Source organism: Ylistrum balloti, unplaced genomic scaffold, assembly GCF_031769215.1.
Source record: "Ylistrum balloti isolate Yb309-2 unplaced genomic scaffold, AGI_CSIRO_Ybal_v1 Utg370016, whole genome shotgun sequence".
NCBI lineage: Eukaryota > Metazoa > Mollusca > Bivalvia > Pectinida > Pectinidae > Ylistrum > Ylistrum balloti.
The window spans coordinates 852,445-874,227 of NW_026782086.1; the positions used below are offsets into that span (position 1 = coordinate 852,445).

The 21,783-nt window shown below is 35.1% G+C and overlaps 1 protein-coding gene across 1 annotated transcript in view; it reads right to left on the reverse strand.

Annotated features, from left to right (window-relative positions):
* Window positions 1–21,783, reverse strand: part of LOC132548526 (diacylglycerol lipase-alpha-like) — a 54,610-nt gene that overhangs the window by 10,823 nt on the left and 22,004 nt on the right. The window contains exons 6-10 of the mRNA XM_060212392.1: window positions 19,259–19,343; window positions 17,481–17,615; window positions 7,520–7,722; window positions 6,867–7,014; window positions 2,629–2,712 (exon numbers count right to left, since the gene is read on the reverse strand). Of these exons, the coding sequence (XP_060068375.1) occupies window positions 2,629–2,712; window positions 6,867–7,014; window positions 7,520–7,722; window positions 17,481–17,615; window positions 19,259–19,343 (655 nt within the window). The remainder of the gene's footprint in view (window positions 1–2,628; window positions 2,713–6,866; window positions 7,015–7,519; window positions 7,723–17,480; window positions 17,616–19,258; window positions 19,344–21,783) is intronic.

The window sequence follows — 21,783 nt, forward strand, 5'->3', positions numbered from 1 at the left end:
TAAACCACAGGGATCCCAAAGGGATCTTGGTGCCTACGATTGTGTGATGTTTATTGGTTCTATATTAGCGTGATCTTTTCTCTGCTTTTTTCTCTTTTCTTCTTTCATCTTACCATGCAACTATTAATTGCATTATCAGGATAACAAATCAATACTTAAATTTGTTGTAGCATAATTGAACAGTGGGCAAGGGCAGGGTAGGGGATGGGTTTTGGCGATAATAGTAGTATTGTGAAATTCCTCCAGAAATTAAACCAATATTAAATACCATTCAGATGTCAAAATCTAACTTGGACTGTTTTTATGTAACATCTAAAAGACAAACAAACACAAATGACCAACGGAACATGCATATGAAAAATCCATCTATTGCTTGAACTTTCAAATCAGAGATGGCCATATACATCAGTTTCAAAATTCAATGGTCAAAACTGAAGATCAAGGCTTCCTATATATGACTTAATGATATCTATCAGACAGTTGACAGGCCATCAATTCAAAGTGATTAGAAAAGCAATGGCTAGCATCTGATGGCGTGGAGCTAAAGAAACTCCACTTAAAATAACTCAAAAGAACCAAATTAGATATAGAACGAAACCTGACAATTCCCACTCTTGACAAATATAACAGACCTTTATATCTGACACATTGTAGGTCTCCAAAACATTTTCCTATAAAAAGCTAATTATTTCACGTTGACATAGCTGGTCATCACTTGTCTATTCAGATATGTAAATAAGCAACACAAGTTACCTGAAATATTGGATATGCATCATTGCCGCTGTTTTGTAAACAATAGCATGTCGGCTAATCTCTCTTTAACTATGAGCGCTACAAATGAAACACATAGTGAGAGGTACTCCATGGGGTTTCCACAACACTATTATTGAGTATTTGTTGTGTGTGTACAGGAGTACAATAACTACCTTAGTTTTGAGTGATTTGAATTCGCCAATACAAATGAATATAGAAAGCAAAAGCATTGAAGCACACTGACTCAGATGATGAATGCATCAACTCCCGAGTAAGTGGACAGTTCCAATAAAAGTACACTTTCAACAAGGGAACATTCAGAAAACATCAGACAAGATCAGAAAGCTTGCAATGTGCAAAGATGATTGTTACCTGAAACCAGTGGAACCATTATACAACATAACACTTTCTACGACAGTCTCCAAAAAAACCAGTCAATTCTGGATTGATTCTTTGCTGACCTTGATCACTTATTGTAAGTGTAAACTTCCTGTGTCGATGTGTTTCACCAAGTATTGATGGAACTTATTGCAATATCGGAATTTCTCATTACATCCTTGATTAAAAATATTTTTAAGACTAAAAACCTAAACTTTGTTGTAAATTTGTTAATCAAGGTGTGTTTGTTGATTAAAATTGTTTGTGTTTACTGTTCATTGATTTTTACAATCACGGAGAAATTGAATATCTTGTGAAATCCACCCATAATGCTTACTATGAGCGAGTGGCACAATTGTCAGGTTTTACTATAATTGTATAATGGTAATAGAGGATGGAGATTAGAATATTTTTTATAATGACATCAGAGGTTGATAGGATTTAGAATTTCTAAAATCACAAAACCTCAAATACCAGTTCTTACAGTAAGGGAGTCATGCATGTTTATGAAATTTACTTCTACTTGAACAAATTTGAATTCAATCATAAAAAACCAAACATAATGCAATTTTCAAAACAATTGTAAAATAATGGTTATGTAACACAATTTTTCATTAGATTATTTTCATGATTAAATCTTTGACATACTCATGAATTCTGACGTGGTGAGTACGATGATGATAATAATGAGACATTACAGTTTCAATACACGGATCAACTTCAGTTATATTATCACAACTAAATAAAATCATGTCATGTGGTATTGTCACCCACATTTTCTGAATAATATAATACATAAATCCCGATTTCATTTGAAGAAAGTAACTGGCAACTTCGGAAGGGTTTTCTTGTCATGATTTCTAGTTGATGCCTCTCCTCGTCGTTTGTTGTTTTATTGATCTACTTAAGAAAACACCTTTACCACTCAGAGACATTCATATATCTCTACCTACATTCTGACCCAAATCATTCCACAATTTGACTGGAAAGTTGGCCCGAGCTTCTATGTCATTGATGGTTGAAAGGAGCGTTTTGATTGGCTAAGACAATGTGAGTGACTGTTTCAGACAAAATTGTTTAGGTATTGGATTTTTATCTAACTTTGTTGATATTGCAATAACTACAACACTTTTAGACTTTTTAAAATGGGGATAGTATGCTTGTTTTTTATGGACATGCTGGAGATTAAATCATGAATTTTGTCATTTTAACAATAGATGCAACCAAAATTCATTATCTGATCTCCAGTATATGTATAAAAAAACCCCATACTATCCCATAAATAAATGGCATTGTCATGCTATATGATCACAGTCAGTGAGTCATTTTTCAGGTACCACAAACAATCCTACAAACAATCAGACCATTCCATCTGCTTCCCTCTCACTTCTAAGCTAATGGAAAATCTACAAGAAACAATGGGTGATCAATCATACAGGATTGGCCTCGTCTGAGCTGGTGATAATTGATTCCAAGCACCTGACTGGTTTCTCTTACCTGAAGTGACAGGGTCCCTCTTACACAGATCACAACCTTCTTGTGCCCATGGTCCAGAGCCACATAGAAAGGCGTCTCCCCAATCTGAAGTAAACAAGTCAGAGCCGAATATAATGAGCTGATTAGAAACAATCACAATTGCTAGCTGCTACTGATGCAATGGAATGCAAGATGACATGCCATCTTTTATCTAAACACTCCATATTAGGGCAATTGTTAGGAATCAATCTAATAAGTGCTAATTAAGTTTAATGCAGACACAAGGAAATGCAATGAAATCAACTAGTGATCAGTGATAAATAACAATTCTAACTCAATAGTTAAAACTTAAAAAAATAAAAAGAATAGGAAAAAAATAATACCTGTAATTAAAAGAATTGAAGAATCACATGTCACTTTTAAAAACATTAGGGCATTTCAATGAGCACTCAGTAACCAGATATCAACACAGTCAGATTAATGGCTGACATTTTACCACAAATCAATGCTTAAAATTACAATCATACTTTGTTCATCATCAAATTACTCTGGGATTAATGAAATTAATACACCAATAAATTGAAAATGTGATGGTGTTACAAAATATAATTCAATATGAGATCAGAAACAGAATCATACTCCCTAGCACATTGATGCACTTAGTAAGTGGATAGGGTGGGGGAAGCTTTATTATGTACATAAGCCAGCAGCAGCTTGTTATAAAAAGAAAGGTTTGGCACTTTAACTGATACATATCGACAGCAGCTTAACTGCTGTGGTGGGCACTGTGTTACAGGCTGTAATTAAACATGCTATTGGAATACAATTAAAGCAAGCAATGTCGTATTACTACTACAACCAATTACTGGGAATGTTTCCTGCTCTGATGTCAAGAGAATAGTCTACGATCATGAATAAACCAATACTTTCACGGCTCACAGTACTTGAGACAAAGAATATTCTATCATCATCAACAAACACTTTGATCAAGGACCTAGTTGTCTATCAGGAAATGGTTAAGGTCAAGAGACCAAGACAGTTATTGTAACAGAGTCTGACAATCACACTACATACACATACTGCCTTCAAAATCAATACAATGTTTTCGGGGACATGTCCTCAGCTATCAAACTGATCCAAGAGATGAAGGCAACACCACATACATCCACAGGGTAGGTACAGTATAAACATTCCTCATGGGATAAAGCTGGCTTAAAACCTGATTAGCTCACTACAACTCACCATTTCAAAAAGGATATCTTAACCATAGTCTGGTCATGTACAAAGTATAAAATTTCACATTTTTTTTAATATTAATTTTAACTCTGAAATCGATCATTTTTTCTTGAAATAACAGAAAGCACAACATAAGCAAACCAGAGATACAGTAAAATACTTTTAAATTAATCATGCTGTGGACAAATTGGTTCGGGCAGTAAGCTGACAATAAAATTGCTGTAACACTATAGAGAGAACAGTAAATAAAATGCACAGAGAAAGGGATACATCCTCTCAATTATATCAGCATGTGAAGGGAATCATTGATGTTTTCTTCAGCCATACCACAACCATATCCACTACCATATTTCAATGATGATACATACAAATTTTAGTAACAAGCTTTTTGATAGGAATTTCTACTAATTTGTTACACATTTGAAAACGTGTACCCTTTATTGTAATTCTCTTTTCAAATGTCCATTTTTAATCAGCTATAATCAGCAAATAATGGGACTTTCCTGTAGAAGAACCATAACCATTAGTTTTTTTTTATATCATGTAAACGTTGATTATGCTACTTTCTAAATTTTGAGAAAAAATATTCTCCATGCTTAAGTGAAAAATCAACAGTGAAATTTAACTTTTAATTCATTCAAAGTAAAAACAGCCAACTGACTGTAAAAGCCTATGTAGTATGAATACAGAAAACCTCATTTTTGTCCAATGACATTTCCATTACTGTTAGAGGTACATTCTCTTGGTTTTTATCATCAAATAGATTGTTGAGCTTCTGCAAGGCAATATTGTGGCAATGTTAACAGGTTCTTCCTCCACTAAACACACACAGAGTCACGTTCTCAGTTCTAGACAGCAGTAACGTTTAATATCAATAGCTGACACTGGAGTGACATCTGCCACCTTAAGGCTGACTAAATGATGTGGTGGTCGCCATAGCGTTACGATGGAAACAATTTAACAATGTGTGAAGTTACTCTGTATGGATCATAACTGAGGTAATGGTCACCTCTTGGCTATTTCATCATCATGTTCAAAGTCACAACATTACAGAGGTGACATTTTGATTTCCTAATGGTCACATAACATATTAAGGGAATGTAAACCTCTTTTCTGCTAAGTCAATTAACTGAAAGTCAGATCATTGATGTGGTAAATATTTGAGTGTCATTCACTACATTGACTTTGTGTGGCCACTGATACACAACCACGTAACCTCTGTGTAGCAAATGCCACACACTATATTTTTCTTACTTGACTGATCAGTATATCACAATTATGGCAACTTGAAAACACTGAGGAACATGTACTTCAGTGGTAAGTAAAAAAAGACCAAAATGCTGTCATGCCTGCAAAACTTGACAGTCACACAAACTGTCTAGCTCGGAATGGTGTCAAACAGACATCTACTCTTGTTGACAGTAACACCAAAACAGTCTGGCGCTAGTAATACAGTGATACTTCTTCAAACCAATCATGCATGGGACATGAATATTTGGGTAGTATAGGAAGGGTTCAGTTTGCAGAAGAGAGCATTTACACTATACCTGGCAAACTAAATACAAGAAAAAACATTATAGCGTAAAAAACAATTACGAAGTCAACAAGAACATCGCCAATGGTACAAAGCTCGCCTCACATTGTTTTTCACTATTGCATACACACTAGTATTAGGGATGAGTTTGCCAACTGAGGTATACTACAATTTTATCAGGGAGCATTGCAGTGTCTATGAATAATTTATGCTGCATGAATAATAAAGATAATTAGGTAACTGTTTCTCTTATAACATAATTCAAGATATATTGATATTTTGTAATTGTCATATACTATATATTATCTAGGAGTTATTTCCAATAAAACAAATCCACGAGTAATTTTGTATAAAATTCTCTGTTAAGATTAAGAGAAAAATATACATAGATTTGAGTTTTGAATTAAAATCAGCGTTGAAATTGTCACTTGCTAAGAAATTGTTAATAAGGGTCTTTTTTAAAATCTTAATAAGTTAAAAACCTGAAATGAAATATCAGAACCCTCGTTCAGTTATAAAGAAGTTTTCTAATGCCTTTCATCACTTGCACCAAAACCTTAACATCAGAATTGACATAAAATGACTAAGTCCAAACTGTTTCAAAATACAAGTTTTTCAAAAAAGTTAGGCATTCTGACTCCAGGTAGTAATAGGAACCCTAAAACCAAATATCAGTACATTAGTACAAATATCAGTACATTAGTACAAATATCAGTACATTAGTACAAATATTAGTACATTAGTACAAATATCAGTACATTAGTACAAATATCAGTACATTAGTACAAATATCAGTACATTAGTACAAATATCAGTACATTAGTACAAATATCAGTACATTAGTACAATTATAAAGAGGTTACTGATGCTTTTCATCACATGTACCAAAACCTTAACATTACAAAACCAACGCTGGCGTGAAAACATAAGCTCCAAAACAATAGTTGTGTACAATATGTGACTTCACTCAAAAAGAAATCAGCAAATTGCCTGGTGATGTTGGAAGTAAGTTAAATTAAGCATTACACATGGCCAGACCCAGCCTCAATGTTTCTATTCCTTCACACAAAACCAGTTCAGTATTCTGAATTGAGAGGGGTTGGTATTGGGAAGTTTTCTATTACTAGAATTAAAAGGATGGCATTCAATACATCAAGATTTTGGTAAGTTTCAAGAGGTGATCATTATTGAGAAGGATCGGTTTGGGGAAGTTGTCCTGTATTATGGGGATCACACAAAATTGCTTTCATGCACATGTATTCTAATAGTTCAATACAGCAGGAAATATGTGTGTTTAAAGAGTTTTAGTAACCAGATTAGTAATCTAAATATCTATTACAGCAGTTTATAGTAGTAATTTGCAGATTACAGCAATTTCAAAAAGGGTAGATAACATTGCTTTGACCATAGTTTAAATGTGACAAGCACATCAGTTACTTGCAAACAGTTTCAGTATTAGGAAAGACACATCAGTCACATAATGATTTACCTCTACATGGTAGGTGACATAGGCAATGTCAGTTTCTTTCAGGCCACTCAGTTTAAGCAGTGCTACAAAGTTACAGTGGCAACAGTTATCGTCAATCAGCTCAGCATCCTTAGGAAAGGATGACCCACAGGCATGGCAGCAACAACACCTACAGCATATCAAAAACAGGATGAACTTATGCTTAATTTTCATTGAGAGAGACATCTTCAGTGACATGGAAAGATTGACAGCATTCAACAATAACAGTCAGTTTATGATTTTTATATTTTTACAATTACAAGTCTGAATTGAGGTCTTGAAAGAAATGAATTTTTATCTACATATGTTGAATGTGTCATATACATATGTATATTTCTCAATATTACCATAATAAATTGTTTAAGTTGAATTCAAAACCTTGTATAAATAACTTAGCTACACAAAGATATACAATTCTAATGCAGATTATCATGAAATGAGTAAGAAAATGATTCATTTAATCACTTATCATAATTTATCAGATCTGCTCCAAATTTTAGCAAATCTAGAAAGTTCTCAAGTCAATAAAAATGATCGATCAACATAGCCAGAAGTAGAAAAACTTATCAATTAAATCAATCAATCTGAAGCTACATGACGTCGGTGTTTGGTTATCAATACTAAACAATATTTACCGCAGGCTTGGAAGCATTTTACAGAGGCCAGTCCCAGTGTTCATCATCATGAAGGCTGGCCATCCATAGGCAGCCAAAGCAAACCGCATGTAATGGACAACAAGTTTATAGTCTTCCATAACCTCAGGCTGGCCCAACTGTAAGAACTCTGTCTGAGGGGTGATAGCACGTCCTGATAGGTATTGGTACACATCATTACTGCCCTGAAATATAAGATAAATACATCAAACAAATATAACCAGATCTTATACAGAATATGTAAAAGTAATTTTTTCAAATTCCATGGAATTAGTAATCCAATACCATTGGAATCAAGACTAAATAGTAAAAAGAGATTAAAAAGGTCACTTCAATATTACACTGCAAGGTAACTCATCTAAATTTTTCAGGTTTAATAAATTTGTTGGCACAATGGGAATCAGGCTAAATATGAGTGATTAAAAGTGTGTCACTTAATCAGACTCTATACTGCAAGGTAATAATTGCTTTTTGCTAAACCACCTCGTTTTACAGGATAAATGTGCTGCAAAATAAAAAAAACCAATGGCACTCTATTGTTTAACTTTGTTACCTGAACTATACAAATTCATCTGAGCTGAAGGAGAAGATATATACCTATTTACACTATTAGCCCTTTCCCTTCCCTTAAGCAAACCCCCTACAGCCCTTATGCTTCAGACAAAGCCAAATGTTATGATACTAAATCCCTTTTATTGAAAAAGTTGATGAATAAGAAAATTACTAAAATACAACAAGAAGAATGTACATTTGTGCTTCAACTATTCAGTAAAGTTGAATTATTTCTGAGATGTAGTGGTTTTAATTTCATCAGAACTGGTTATATTTCACTCAATGACAGTAATGATAGGCAACTGTTATTAATCAAAGTGCAGAGTGCTCAACAATCTGTGTGGATTTTGTTCAACATTGGACTTAGCATTGGCATTATATATTGTGCCTGCTTACCAAATTACATCAAATCAAATGATATTCAAGGAAGAAACACTGAAGAAACCAAATAATGGATCAACTGACAGAAAATAACAAGGGAAGGCATTTCAGGATGATTCCTGTATGGTTATATCTGATTAGGAAACTAGGACATAGAAACATTACAGTGATGTAATATTACCTGGAATAATCTTCACTGGTCAGCTAAATACTGTTCTGGGCATTGTAATCACTTTATACAGTACAGATACAATACACCCGATGAGTCAGCTCTATACATAAATACAAATATAGCACATTCGAGAGCTATAACATCTTCATGCCTTAAACCCTAATGCTGCCTTACACATTTCTGTACTACCAGAAGCATTAATACAAAACCAATCCGCTACTCATGTATCTATTGGCAGTTCCAGCTTTACTGTTTTGTACTCTATTAACATAGCCCTACACTTCCATATGTTCATAGTAATCAAAACAAACATCACTTTAAGTAACTAGTATTGATTTCATTTGCTCCAATTTCTTCGCCAAGCCATATATCAATTTGATTCCGTTGTAACAATAGCATATACAGCTAGGCTATTGGAACCAAAAGAATCTACTACTATTATTTCAGCAAATGGATTGTTTGCTACAAATTAATTCATTCTAGCCATACAGTGATCCGAGTTCTTCACTACAAAAGCACATTCAGAATGAACTCCTGAAGTCATTTATCCAGACTCTAGCGGATGGTAATCCAGACACATGCCACAACCAAAGAAAATGGACTTGAGAATACCATTAAGCAATAGGATAAAATTTTGTAGTTACTAGATGTCCAGAACAGACACAAGGACAAGCCTACTGTGTAACCCAAATGACAAGTTACTATTCAATATTTGTTTTTACTGGGTGTAATGTTGTCTTATGAGGACAGGTGTGAGGAAGGTCATTAGAATCAAAACCAAGCACAGGAAGAAAGAACTGACAGAAAAGAAACACTAGAATTCAAAGTTTTGCAACTAGGACAGCTCTCCCTAATATCCCTTGGCAGGAGATAGGACAGAAAATCATCAGTTGTGCCAAGGGCCTACTTTTAGTTGACTCCTACAAACAAAAAGTGGAATACAGCAAACCATATTTTTGGGCTCTCTGATATCCCCTTAACAGAAGTCATCGAAACCAATTAGTTGCCATTCGTGGCATGCAGTGAACCATAGCAGGAATATTCTTTTCTGTCTCCAGCATGAGTTTACTATTTCAGAAAGAAACTAGTCAGGTTTAGCATGTTTATGTCCCACCTTTCAAGTCATTTTGTACCCGATATGATTCAAATAATTTCAAATAAATTTGGGAAAGCGATTAATAGAAAGTTAAAATAGTTTTATACAAAGAAACTAAATAAAGTTTAACTAAAATTACAAGAAAGTACTTGGTAAGACATTTTAAGACCAGTCTTTTTTTGGCTTCTTGATTGCATGAAATAAGGTGATGTTGCAGTAAACATTTACTTGCTCACAAAAAAGAAGAAAAAAAAGTTGTCTCCTTTGAGATGATTTGTGTTAGAACAGCAGTATAATAACAATGACCTGTAAGCAAGAATAAGCACCAGGACAAGTATTGAAAAAAAAGTTTATAGTATCTGGAACAAGAATAAGCACTAGGACAGTACTGAATGACAGGCTATAGGTATGGAACAAGAATAAGCACTAGGACAGTACTGAATGACAGGCTATAGGTATGGAACAAAAATAAGCACCAGGACCAGTACTGTATGACAGACTGTTGGTTCTGGAACAAAAATAAGCACCAGGACCAGTACTGTATGACAGAATGTTGGTTCTGGAACAAGAATAAGGACTAAGACCAGTACTGTATGACAGACTGATGGTTCTGGAACAAAAATAAGCACCAGGACCAGTACTGTATGACAGACTGTTGGTTCTGGAACAAAAATAAGCACCAGGACCAGTACTGTATGACAGACTGTTGGTTCTGGAACAAAAATAAGCACCAGGACCAGTACTGTATGACAGAATGTTGGTTCTGGAACAAGAATAAGGACTAAGACCAGTACTGTATGACAGACTGATGGTTCTGGAACAAAAATAAGCACCAGGACCAGTACTGTATGACAGACTGTTGGTTCTGGAACAAAAATAAGCACCAGGACCAGTACTGTATGACAGACTGATGGTTCTAGAACAAAAATAAGCACCAGGACCAGTACTGTATGACAGACTGTTGGTTCTAGAACAAAAATAAGCACCAGGACCAGTACTGTATGACAGACTGTTGGTTCTAGAACAAAAATAAGCACCAGGACCAGTACTGTATGACAGACTGTTGGTTCTAGAACAAAAATAAGCACCAGGACCAGTACTGTATGACAGACCGTTGGTTCTAGAACAAAAATAAGCACCAGGACCAGTACTGTATGACAGAATGTTGGTTCTGGAACAAGAATAAGGACTAAGACCAGTACTGTATGACAGACTGATGGTTCTGGAACAAAAATAAGCACCAGGACCAGTACTGTATGACAGACTGTTGGTTCTGGAACAAAAATAAGCACCAGGACCAGTACTGTATGACAGACTGTTGGTTCTAGAACAAAAATGAGCACCAGGACCAGTACTGTATGACAGACCGTTGGTTCTAGAACAAAAATAAGCACCAGGACCAGTACTGTATGACAGACTGTTGGTTCTAGAACAAAAATAAGCACCAGGACCAGTACTGTATGACAGACTGTTGGTTCTGGAACAAAAATAAGCACCAGGACCAGTACTGTATGACAGACTGATGGTTCTAGAACAAATATAAGCACCAGGACCAGTACTGTATGACAGACTGTTGGTTCTGGAACAAGAACAAGCACCAGGACCAGTACTGTATGACAGACTGTTGGTTCTAGAACAAAAATAAGCACCAGGACCAGTACTGTATGACAGAATGTTGGTTCTGGAACAAGAATAAGGACCAGGACCAGTACTGTATGACAGACTGTTGGTTCTGGAACAAGAATAAGCACCAGGACCAGTACTGTATGACAGACTGTTGGTTCTGGAACAAGAATAAGGACTAAGACCAGTACTGTATGACAGACTGTTGGTTCTAGAACAAAAATAAGCACCAGGACCAGTACTGTATGACAGACTGATGGTTCTAGAACAAAAATAAGCACCAGGACCAGTACTGTATGACAGACTGTTGGTTCTGGAACAAAAATAAGTACCAGGACCAGTACTGTATGACAGACTGTTGGTTCTGGAACAAAAATAAGCACCAGGACCAGTACTGTATGACAGACTGTTGGTTCTGGAACAAGAATAAGGACTAAGACCAGTACTGTATGACAGACTGTTGGTTCTAGAACAAAAATAAGCACCAGGACCAGTACTGTATGACAGACTGATGGTTCTGGAACAAGAATAAGCACCAGGACCAGTACTGTATGACAGACTGTTGGTTCTAGAACAAAAATAAGCACCAGGACCAGTACTGTATGACAGACTGTTGGTTCTGGAACAAGAATAAGGACTAAGACCAGTACTGTATGACAGACTGTTGGTTCTGGAACAAGAATAAGCACCAGGACCAGTACTGTATGACAGACTGATGGTTCTGGAACAAAAATAAGCACCAGGACCAGTACTGTATGACAGACTGTTGGTTCTAGAACAAAAATAAGCACCAGGACCAGTACTGTATGACAGACTGATGGTTCTGGAACAAGAATAAGCACCAGGACCAGTACTGTATGACAGACTGTTGGTTCTAGAACAAAAATAAGCACCAGGACCAGTACTGTATGACAGACTGTTGGTTCTGGAACAAGAATAAGGACTAAGACCAGTACTGTATGACAGACTGTTGGTTCTGGAACAAAAATAAGCACCAGGACCAGTACTGTATGACAGACTGATGGTTCTAGAACAAAAATAAGCACCAGGACCAGTACTGTATGACAGACTGTTGGTTCTAGAACAAAAATAAGCACCAGGACCAGTACTGTATGACAGACTGTTGGTTCTGGAACAAAAATAAGCACCAGGACCAGTACTGTATGACAGACTGTTGGTTCTGGAACAAAAATAAGCACCAGGACCAGTACTGTATGACAGACTGTTGGTTCTGGAACAAAAATAAGCACCAGGACCAGTACTGTATGACAGACTGATGGTTCTAGAACAAAAATAAGCACCAGGACCAGTACTGTATGACAGAATGTTGGTTCTGGAACAAGAATAAGGACCAGGACCAACTTCAGTGCTAATGAGTCAACTGATAAATACAACAATTATAGACTGTGAATATAATGAGGATACCACTATTGAGCTACAGGGATGTTCTCATTAGTAAACTATATTGAACAGCATGAATGCAATTTGCCACCATTCACCATTAAAATTCCCAATCCAGTAATAGTCAGAATTCTAGTCAGAAATGCGTGCTCTGTGAATAAAAATTGTCTGCATGACTTCCATTAAGGTGATTTTATATCATTTTTGGTCTAACCATTCTGCTGGTATGAAGCTGCAGGTACAGGTCAAAGCATTAATGTCACCCCACAGGCTTTATTAAAAGCAAATGGTTAAGTATTGACACATTCCAAAATTCATGTTACAAATAAAATATAGTGTCTGTGTTCATGATACAGTGAAATCAGACACCTGACAAATCTGACACATCCTCACATCTGACATATTGTATGTCTCCCAAACATTTTCCTAAACAAAGTCAGTTATTTTACACTGACAGATCTGGTCATTGTCACTTCCAAACTCCAACATCATTTTCCTATTTAAACATACAAATAAGCATCACAAGTTACCTGAAAAATCTGACACGCATCATTGCTGCACTCTTTAACTGTGGATGCTACACAGTGCTACCTGTACGAAATGCATAATGAGTGACACTAGAAGGAGTTTTCACATCACTTTAAAATGATGGAGTGTTTGTTGTGTGTACAGGTGGGTAGTAACTATCTCAGATTTGAGTTAATTGTATTCACCAATACAAAGGAATTACAAGTGTACATGATAGTAAGATTAGTCAGTTGTTATTTCTGAAGATCTTATATACACACAATCATATTATCATGGCTTCTCCTCCATGTAAACAGAAATTAACTGATCCAGAGTGTATGCCTTCAAAATGCTAAGGAAGGATTTATCATTGACAAAAAAAAAGCTGAATCAAAAAAATGTCCAAAACCTTCACAAAAGTAAATTAGCATTAAATTTGATATCAGCAGGTCAACAGTGTCTGATAATCTGAATTGTAAAGATTACTACAAAGGTCTTTAACAAGAAAATTCTGCAACCAAGAAAAACCTTTTCAGTGTTGAATTAGATATTGAGATATCAATGCTTCAGTTTAAGTGGTCTTGCAAGGCCAGGGCTTAAAATGTTCCAATAAGTGAACTGCTAGTTCAGGCAAAGGCAACTCAGACAACAAGAGAATTGAATATTTTGCATCTAATGATTGGCTGGAAAGCTGGAGAAATAGACACTCTATTTGCTTCCTTAAATTTTGTGGATAGAGTGGTTGTGTTGACTCTGATACAATGGATGATTTAAAATCCCAAATAACATCAATTATTGATAGATACAATTCAAAAGATGTGTTGAATTGCAACGAAACATCTCCATTTTGGAAAAACTGCTTGTGATTTGGAGATCAAATAAATGTGCATGGATAACAGAAGAAACATTCAAAGAATGGCTGGACACAATAAGCACACAAATGAAATGGCAAAAACGAGACATTCTCCTTTTTCTTGATAATGCCATGACACTCGTAAGGTTTGTCCTTCGGCAATGCTACATTAACATTCTTCCTGCCTAACCCAACATTGAAGTTACCATCATTTGACTTTAGCAATTTTCGGGCATTTAAAGCATGTTACAGAAAAGAAATGATGAAACATCTGATCACTAACAATGATAACTGTTTTTACACAACAGATCTGACCAAGAAAATAATTGCTGGACGCAATAAAAAAAGCGTGGATAGACACAGCATCAGCATCAACAATACAAAACTGTTCTCAAAATGTTGGTATCCCCTTAGTAGGCCCCAAAATCACAGAAAATGTAGATAGTTATGACAATGATAACATTCTGCTTAACATTCTTGTTTCAAAAGTCAGAGTCATTCCTTTAAAACGCTTTCGATGTTGAAGCAGAATTAGAAATGGAAGAGACATGTCACAGTAATTGGCAACAAAAAAGAGGCCTGGCCACATTGATGGTCACCTGAGATAAGTAATATTGATGTAAAGATTAAAGGGTAAGTAGGTTTCAAGTGTCATAAAAAATAAATTGTGACACTGATGATAGTAAGCCAGTGTCAATACATGCATACCATCAAAACTTTCATCCAATACCAATATTTCTTGCAAAATTTTGCTTCAAAACGCTACTCCTTTTTAAGGCTTGAATGGATTTCAACCAAATTTGGTGTGAAACATTAATGAGAGAAGAGAATCATTTCTTAAATTCAGAAAGTTGATTCAATCCCTACACACTTTTAGGCACTACCCCAAAATTGGAAAATATACAGTATTTTGTTTCAATAAGGTACTCTTTCTTAATGCTTGACTGGATTTTCTCATGCCCCCCAAAACAAATTTGGTGTGAAACATCTTTGAGAGACGAAAATGATTTCTGAACTGCTCCTAAGTTCCTAGGAGTCAAATCAAATTTCTGAATTAAGGAAATATTTGCCAACCCTAATCGATGAATCAAGCCAAAGCTTGTTGAAATCCATCCAGGCAGAAAGGAAGAGTAAGGTTTTAAAGCTAATTTCCGCACTTTCCCCTTTTTGGACCCCCATCCCTCAACCCCTAGGGGTCAAATAAAGATTCTGAATTGAAGAAATGATTTTCTTTAAAAATTAAGCATCAGACCTAATTTGTTTGAAATCCACAGTGGTATGAAAGAGGAGTACAGGTTTAAATAAAAAGTTTATGTATGATGTACGGTAAACAGAGCAGCATGATAGCTATAGGTCACCCTTCAGGTCAGATGACCTAAAAAATTATAAAGTTAACCTCCTCATGAAGAGCATTTGATTCTACCATATGTGGGTGTTGAGAAGAAGATTTTTGAAATTGAAGTCAATTTCACACCTTTCCGCTCCATCCATCAGTCCCTAGGGGTCAGTCAGGATCAATATGTGCATACCATCAAGTTGTCTGCTTTGCTCATAATTCTAACCAAGTTTGAAATATTTCAAATGGAAATTAAACAAATTATGCACAAAAATCTACTTTTCCGAAAAAAACTACAGTAAACTTTACCCATTTCACATAGGACATGTAAGATCCTGGGGCCATGAAACTATCAATTACGATGTTTCTATCCATGAAGAGTACTCCATACTACCATATCTGGGTGTTGAGAAAATTTTTGACCATTTTGGCACTGCCAATCAGGCCCCTTTGGAATAGGAACTGTATCATTCACTACTTTGGTTCACCTTAGGCCAGGGAAGGGTTATGCAAAATTCATTGAAATCAGTTCAGGGGTTTTTGAGAAGAAATAGAAAAATGTTTTAAGTTATGAACGCATGATGCCAGACAAAGGTGATTGCCATAGGTCATTATGGTTCTTTGTCTCACAAACATGTTTCATGATGTCTCAAGACGTCACAAAGGAACGAAGGCATGTTTAGGACATCACGAAAGGATACAGGAACATTTTTTTGAGCGTCTCTAGATACCAATAATTAACTGATCTTGGAGGTCATTTATTTGAGGAAAATATGTAAGTACTCTATCCAAGGAACCTCCTTAAAAATTATCAACTTCCCAAGTCTTATGAAACTTCAGGTGTTTGCAAAATGTTTTTAACATGTTTAACTGCTGTAACCTTCAAAATAGTTCATGGTCCTTTATATGAAAACTCTTCATAGAACTTCATCCCAGGTACTAACTGCTCAAACATTAGGGTTTTGGCAGAATTAAGTATTACAAATATATTTGGCAATTGCTTCCTTGAAAACAGGTCAAGGTTATTTATATCAGAAGACTTTATAGTGCTACATCCACGGTACCATCTAGCATATTATCTGGACACTGAATAAACCTTATGAAACTTGAGAAGAAAATTCTTAGATGTCTTAAACACATATTCATTTAACCAACATAATCTTGAAAAAAGGGGGTTAGTTGGGTGAGGGTTGGGTCGGGGTTGGTTGGGGGTAGTTTGGTCATTTGAGAAGAACTCCTGTGACAATGAAAAGAAGCAAGATCATTTTCAAGAGGAAACCTTATAGCTCTCTGACTCTGCCAAATATCAAAGAGCTAGCTGACCAGGAAATTAAAAAGATCATTCTTATAGTTTTTTTAACTTATTTTACCCTGAAAATAGGTTAAGGAAGTTTTGCAGGTATCCCTGATACCTGCATTCCAAATATATGTAACAAATGTCTTCTAGAACTTGAAAACAAAATTATTACATTTGTTTACCTATTTGACCCCTGTAACCTTGAGGTCAACGTCAATCATTTGAGGAAAATATGTTGTACTCCAAAACTGGTATCTCCAACCAAATATCACTTCCCAGTTGCTCATAGTTTTATAAAAGAAGATAAAAGCTGACAATCAAATGATGAATCATTCACCATAACAAAAGCTCAATGGCACTTTGTGCAATGTGAATTAAAAAATATGAAGAATGTCTGTATTCAGTTTTTCTTGACATCTCCATTGTATATAAAAGACAATTGAATTCAACAAACTGATCAGGTCTCCAGAGTGACGACACTATGTTTCCTGGTAGGAGACCTTGCCATATAGATAATTGATGAGATTTTCTCAGTCAGCAAGACTATCAGGGTATTCATCTCCATTCTAAAGGCTTATCGGGGTTCCATGATTGTAACAGATCTTGCTATGTTTCAGAAGTTGTTTAAAGTGAAATGTTGACTGTTGAACCATAAAAAGTTAATGGCTTGCCACATGCAACAAGACAATGCCTACTAATTCTGATCAAAGTGACATAAAACTCACCTCTGTGACCACATGGTGCATTTGAAGCTTTTGATGGCGACGAAGCAGTACAAATCCTGCAATAACATCTGAAGGTACGACATCTAGATCGCGAAAAAATTCTGTGAAAAGTTTAGCTACCTCTGCTATTGAGTTCTGAAAAAAAAGCATGCATATTCGATATAAAATTCAACAGTTAAGTCAAAAGAATACTGATACATTGTGTACTTGCAAGCAAGTATTAAAAGTATTAAATACCTCTATTAAGTTATACAAGCATTAAGGAACATTAGATCACTATTATGTTACAAGCCAAAAACAAGGATCCTGGCCAAAAAATTAAAGGAAAATAAAAACCTATTTATGACACAGATTTTTCAGCCAAATATCATATAAATGCAAGTATGAAAAAATGTACCTAGACCAATAGATAAATAGACCGTAATACATTTTGTACTTGTCCTAGCCAATCAGAATTCATGATTCTGACTTTGAGGGACCATCTCATTTCAAATATTCACTAAATACCAATTTCCTTCCAAAAGAACATTGATGGTTCTGAAAGGGCAGTACAAAGTAACAATTTACACTGTGTAATCCCTGTACTGTTCCTAGAAACAACTGATTACTGTCCATGAGAACCTATCAAACAAGAGATCCCAGAAGGATCTTGGCGCCCACCATTTGAGGATCTGTTTTCAGTTCTTGAAGATTTGTTTATTTTTTTTTTGTTTGTTACAGGTGTTGTAAATGTTCATGAACTGGTCTTCATTGAATGTACTCAATGATGGCACAAGATATTTTTACTAAGCACCTATTAGCAAATATTATTTGAAAAAGATCCCAAAGTATTATTAGATAGCAGTCAGTTACAGGTGGATAATGGACAATATGCTTGTGCTGTATTACTGTCGACATCCAAGATGGCTGCCTGTGGGCCACCTTGATTTCAAATCAGTCCAAAAAAGGTACAATGCACAACTAGGGACCAAGGGAAACCAATATCTATGAAATATCAGAAGGATCCATACAGTACTTCCTCAGATATAGCAGTAACAAGATTTTACTCTCAAAATCCAAGATGGCTGCCTGTCAGCCATCTTGATTTCGGATCAGTCCAAAAAGGTATAATGCACAACTTGGAACCAAAGGGAACCTGCATATGAAATTTGATAAAGATCCATCCAGTACTTTCCAAGAAATAGCAGTAACAAACTTTTACATTCAAAATCCAAGATGGCCACCTGTCGGCCATCTTGAATTCGAATCGGTCAAAAAAAGGTACAATGCACAACTAGGGACCAAGGGGAAACTGCATATGAAATTTGAGAAAGATCCATCCAGTACTTTCCAAAAAATAGCAGTAATAAAATTTTACTTCCAAAATCCAAGATGGCTGCCTGTCGGCCATCTTGAATTCGAATCAGTCCAAAAAAGGTACAATGCACAATTAGGGACCAAGGGGAAACTGCATATGAAATTTGAGGAAGATCCATCCTGTACTTTTTCAGAAATAGCGGTAACAAACTTTTACTTCCAAAATCCAAGATGGCCACCTGTCGGCCATCTTGAATTCTATTCAGTCCAAAAAAGGTTTAATGCACAACTAGGGACCAAGGGGAACCTGCATGTGAAATTTGAGAAAGATCCATCCAGCACTTTTCAAGAAATAGCGGTAACAAGAATTGTTTACGGACTGACGGACGGACGGACCACGGACGCAGGGCGATTTGAATAACCCACCATCTATTAGATGGTGGGCTAAAAATGTATATATCTGATATCAACAGAACACTTACCCTGTTTGTTGCATCCCTTTCAACACAACAGCATAGAAATCGGAATCTCCTATCCCAACTTTCCTCATAAGCCCGGATAGCTTTCCTTCAAACAAGCAAATCAAGCACAGAATCTTAATCGTATGTGTCAAAGAGTCCTCTTTCAAATTACCTAATGATACCAGTTACTTAATATCATTCTGAGACATGTTTTGTAACCTTTCAATATTCAAACATGACACCAATATCATCAGAGCAGTGTTATTCTTTAAAAACCATCATTTTCATATCAGTCCATTCACTTATTAGTGCTTCATAATAAGTAAAAAATTTCTTCTACATATCTACATAAATTCAACATCTTATTAATTTACTGTTGGTCCAAACTCCTTGAATTGAGTTATTTCATATAAAAGGTTTTTATAATAATCCTTTAACAGAATTGTTGATAATGTATCAAAATTCAAAGTTTATGAATGGTAACAAATATTTGAACCTTCAAAATCCAATATACTAATTAAAAGATCTGATTTGAAAATAGAACAAATATCAATATTTCTATTATGAAAGTTGATTATTCATTGAATACACTGTTGAAGGTTTTAACTTAAAATCCTTCATTGCACATACCCTGTGATACATATATCTAAATTAATTTTAAAGGTGGATGCATGGTTATATTTCATTATACTGCTATAAATAACTTGATGTCATGCAGTAATTAACAACCATTAAGGAGCAAGCACTTAATGGAGTTATTATGACAGCTGTAAAAGAAACAGGAATGGAAGTGGAATGGAGTGTAAATTTATTTACTCTTGATTTCCTACCTGCCAAAGAAAATTATATCATAACGGAAAAAAATTGTTTTGAGATGAACAAAATGCAAATCTTTATTTTCAATATCTAAAATCTATAAACTGAGTCAGCAATTTTTCAGGCTTAGCTTTAGATTCAATCAATAAAAGGAAATCAATGTACTGAAATTACTGAAAGATTTAAGATGTTGATATATATGTAACTTTAAATGCAAGATATAATCCATCAAATGCAAAACAAACAAACAATTATACAGATGATGATTATCAATGACTAAACTTGAAATTTTGAATACATTTTCCATTAGTGAAATTTGTGCAAAATGCACAATTCATGGAAATAATTTAAAGTTCCAAATCAAGAGATTGCCAATAATTTATTTTATTGGATATTGAACCCAGTGCAAACAACTGATGATAAATGGTTGTAAGTTATATGATTCAAGACACTGCAATCAAGTGTAATACACAATGTATAGTGCTACCAGTGATCGAGAAAAAATTAACTCTCTGTTAATCTATTTTACAAATATCAACATGAAACTTACTTTGGTATTAAAGAGGTATATTGTGATCATATCTATAATGTCCCTAACTATAGTGATTATTTTCATATATACTTTCTGAACAGTCTTTACGACTTGTCGATTATCACTTGTTGCCAACTTTTAGATAGATTGCTAAGACTAGATGCCAATGATCTCATAATTCTATGCATTCTGCCATAATGTCCTACCTTCGAGAATCTTCTGCAAATCAGAACAATACCAGTTTCTGATTGACACAAATCTCAATCTGAATATCTTCTTGAACAGCTAGTCTGTCATTTTTGATAAGATTTTAGTATAATAGTTGATTGTCTCATAGCAACAGTATGTATGTATGACACTGTTTTGAAAGATGGGGGCATTGCTTATAGCATACGACTGCTGCTAGGGATCACTAGTAAATCATTGGAATATTTCCATCTATCAGAAAGCCAGGATTGGAACTAACAGCTAGTTCCAAAGGCGGCGCCAGTAGCCTGAAACCTCGTTACGTTTAGCCTAAAAATGTATACATAATTCCTAAATCTCATATGAAATGAAAATGAATGTAAGATCCCCTATGTGTTGTAAACTGTGTGGTGGATATTGTGTTTGTATTCAATAAAAATAGTTAGGGTTTCTAACATTTCTGAAAATCTAGAAATGCACTTTCTCACACTGTTTTAAAAAAGTAAATCACACATACTGATAGCATTGGTACATCATCGTGTTGAAATAATTCAGCTATGTATATCAAGTTATCACAGTTTTAATTACTTGATCTCGTAAAGTGCAGAAATATACCATGATATATTATCTCTACCATGCATGAGATTTCCAAATTACATTTTCCTGGTACAGAGATATAATTGTAGGCTATTCTTAGGAGAAATAAGACTATAAAACTGTAAATTTATTGTGTTTAGCCTACAGTGTGCTCATTCTGGATACATTACTGAAAGATTTTTACTTCAAATCTATATAAGTTAGTTTGTCTGGGTATACATATAGCAGACAAATAAATGAAATATTCTAGTATGTATATAATCTTGGTACATAGCAAACACATTACAGGGTTTACTACTTCAATATACTTATAACCATCATAAACCCTCCATAAACGTTTGGCTGACAGGCAGAATAAATTATTGCATTAGAACATAACAATTGTACAGGGAAGTATTTTTTTTAATTGTGTAAC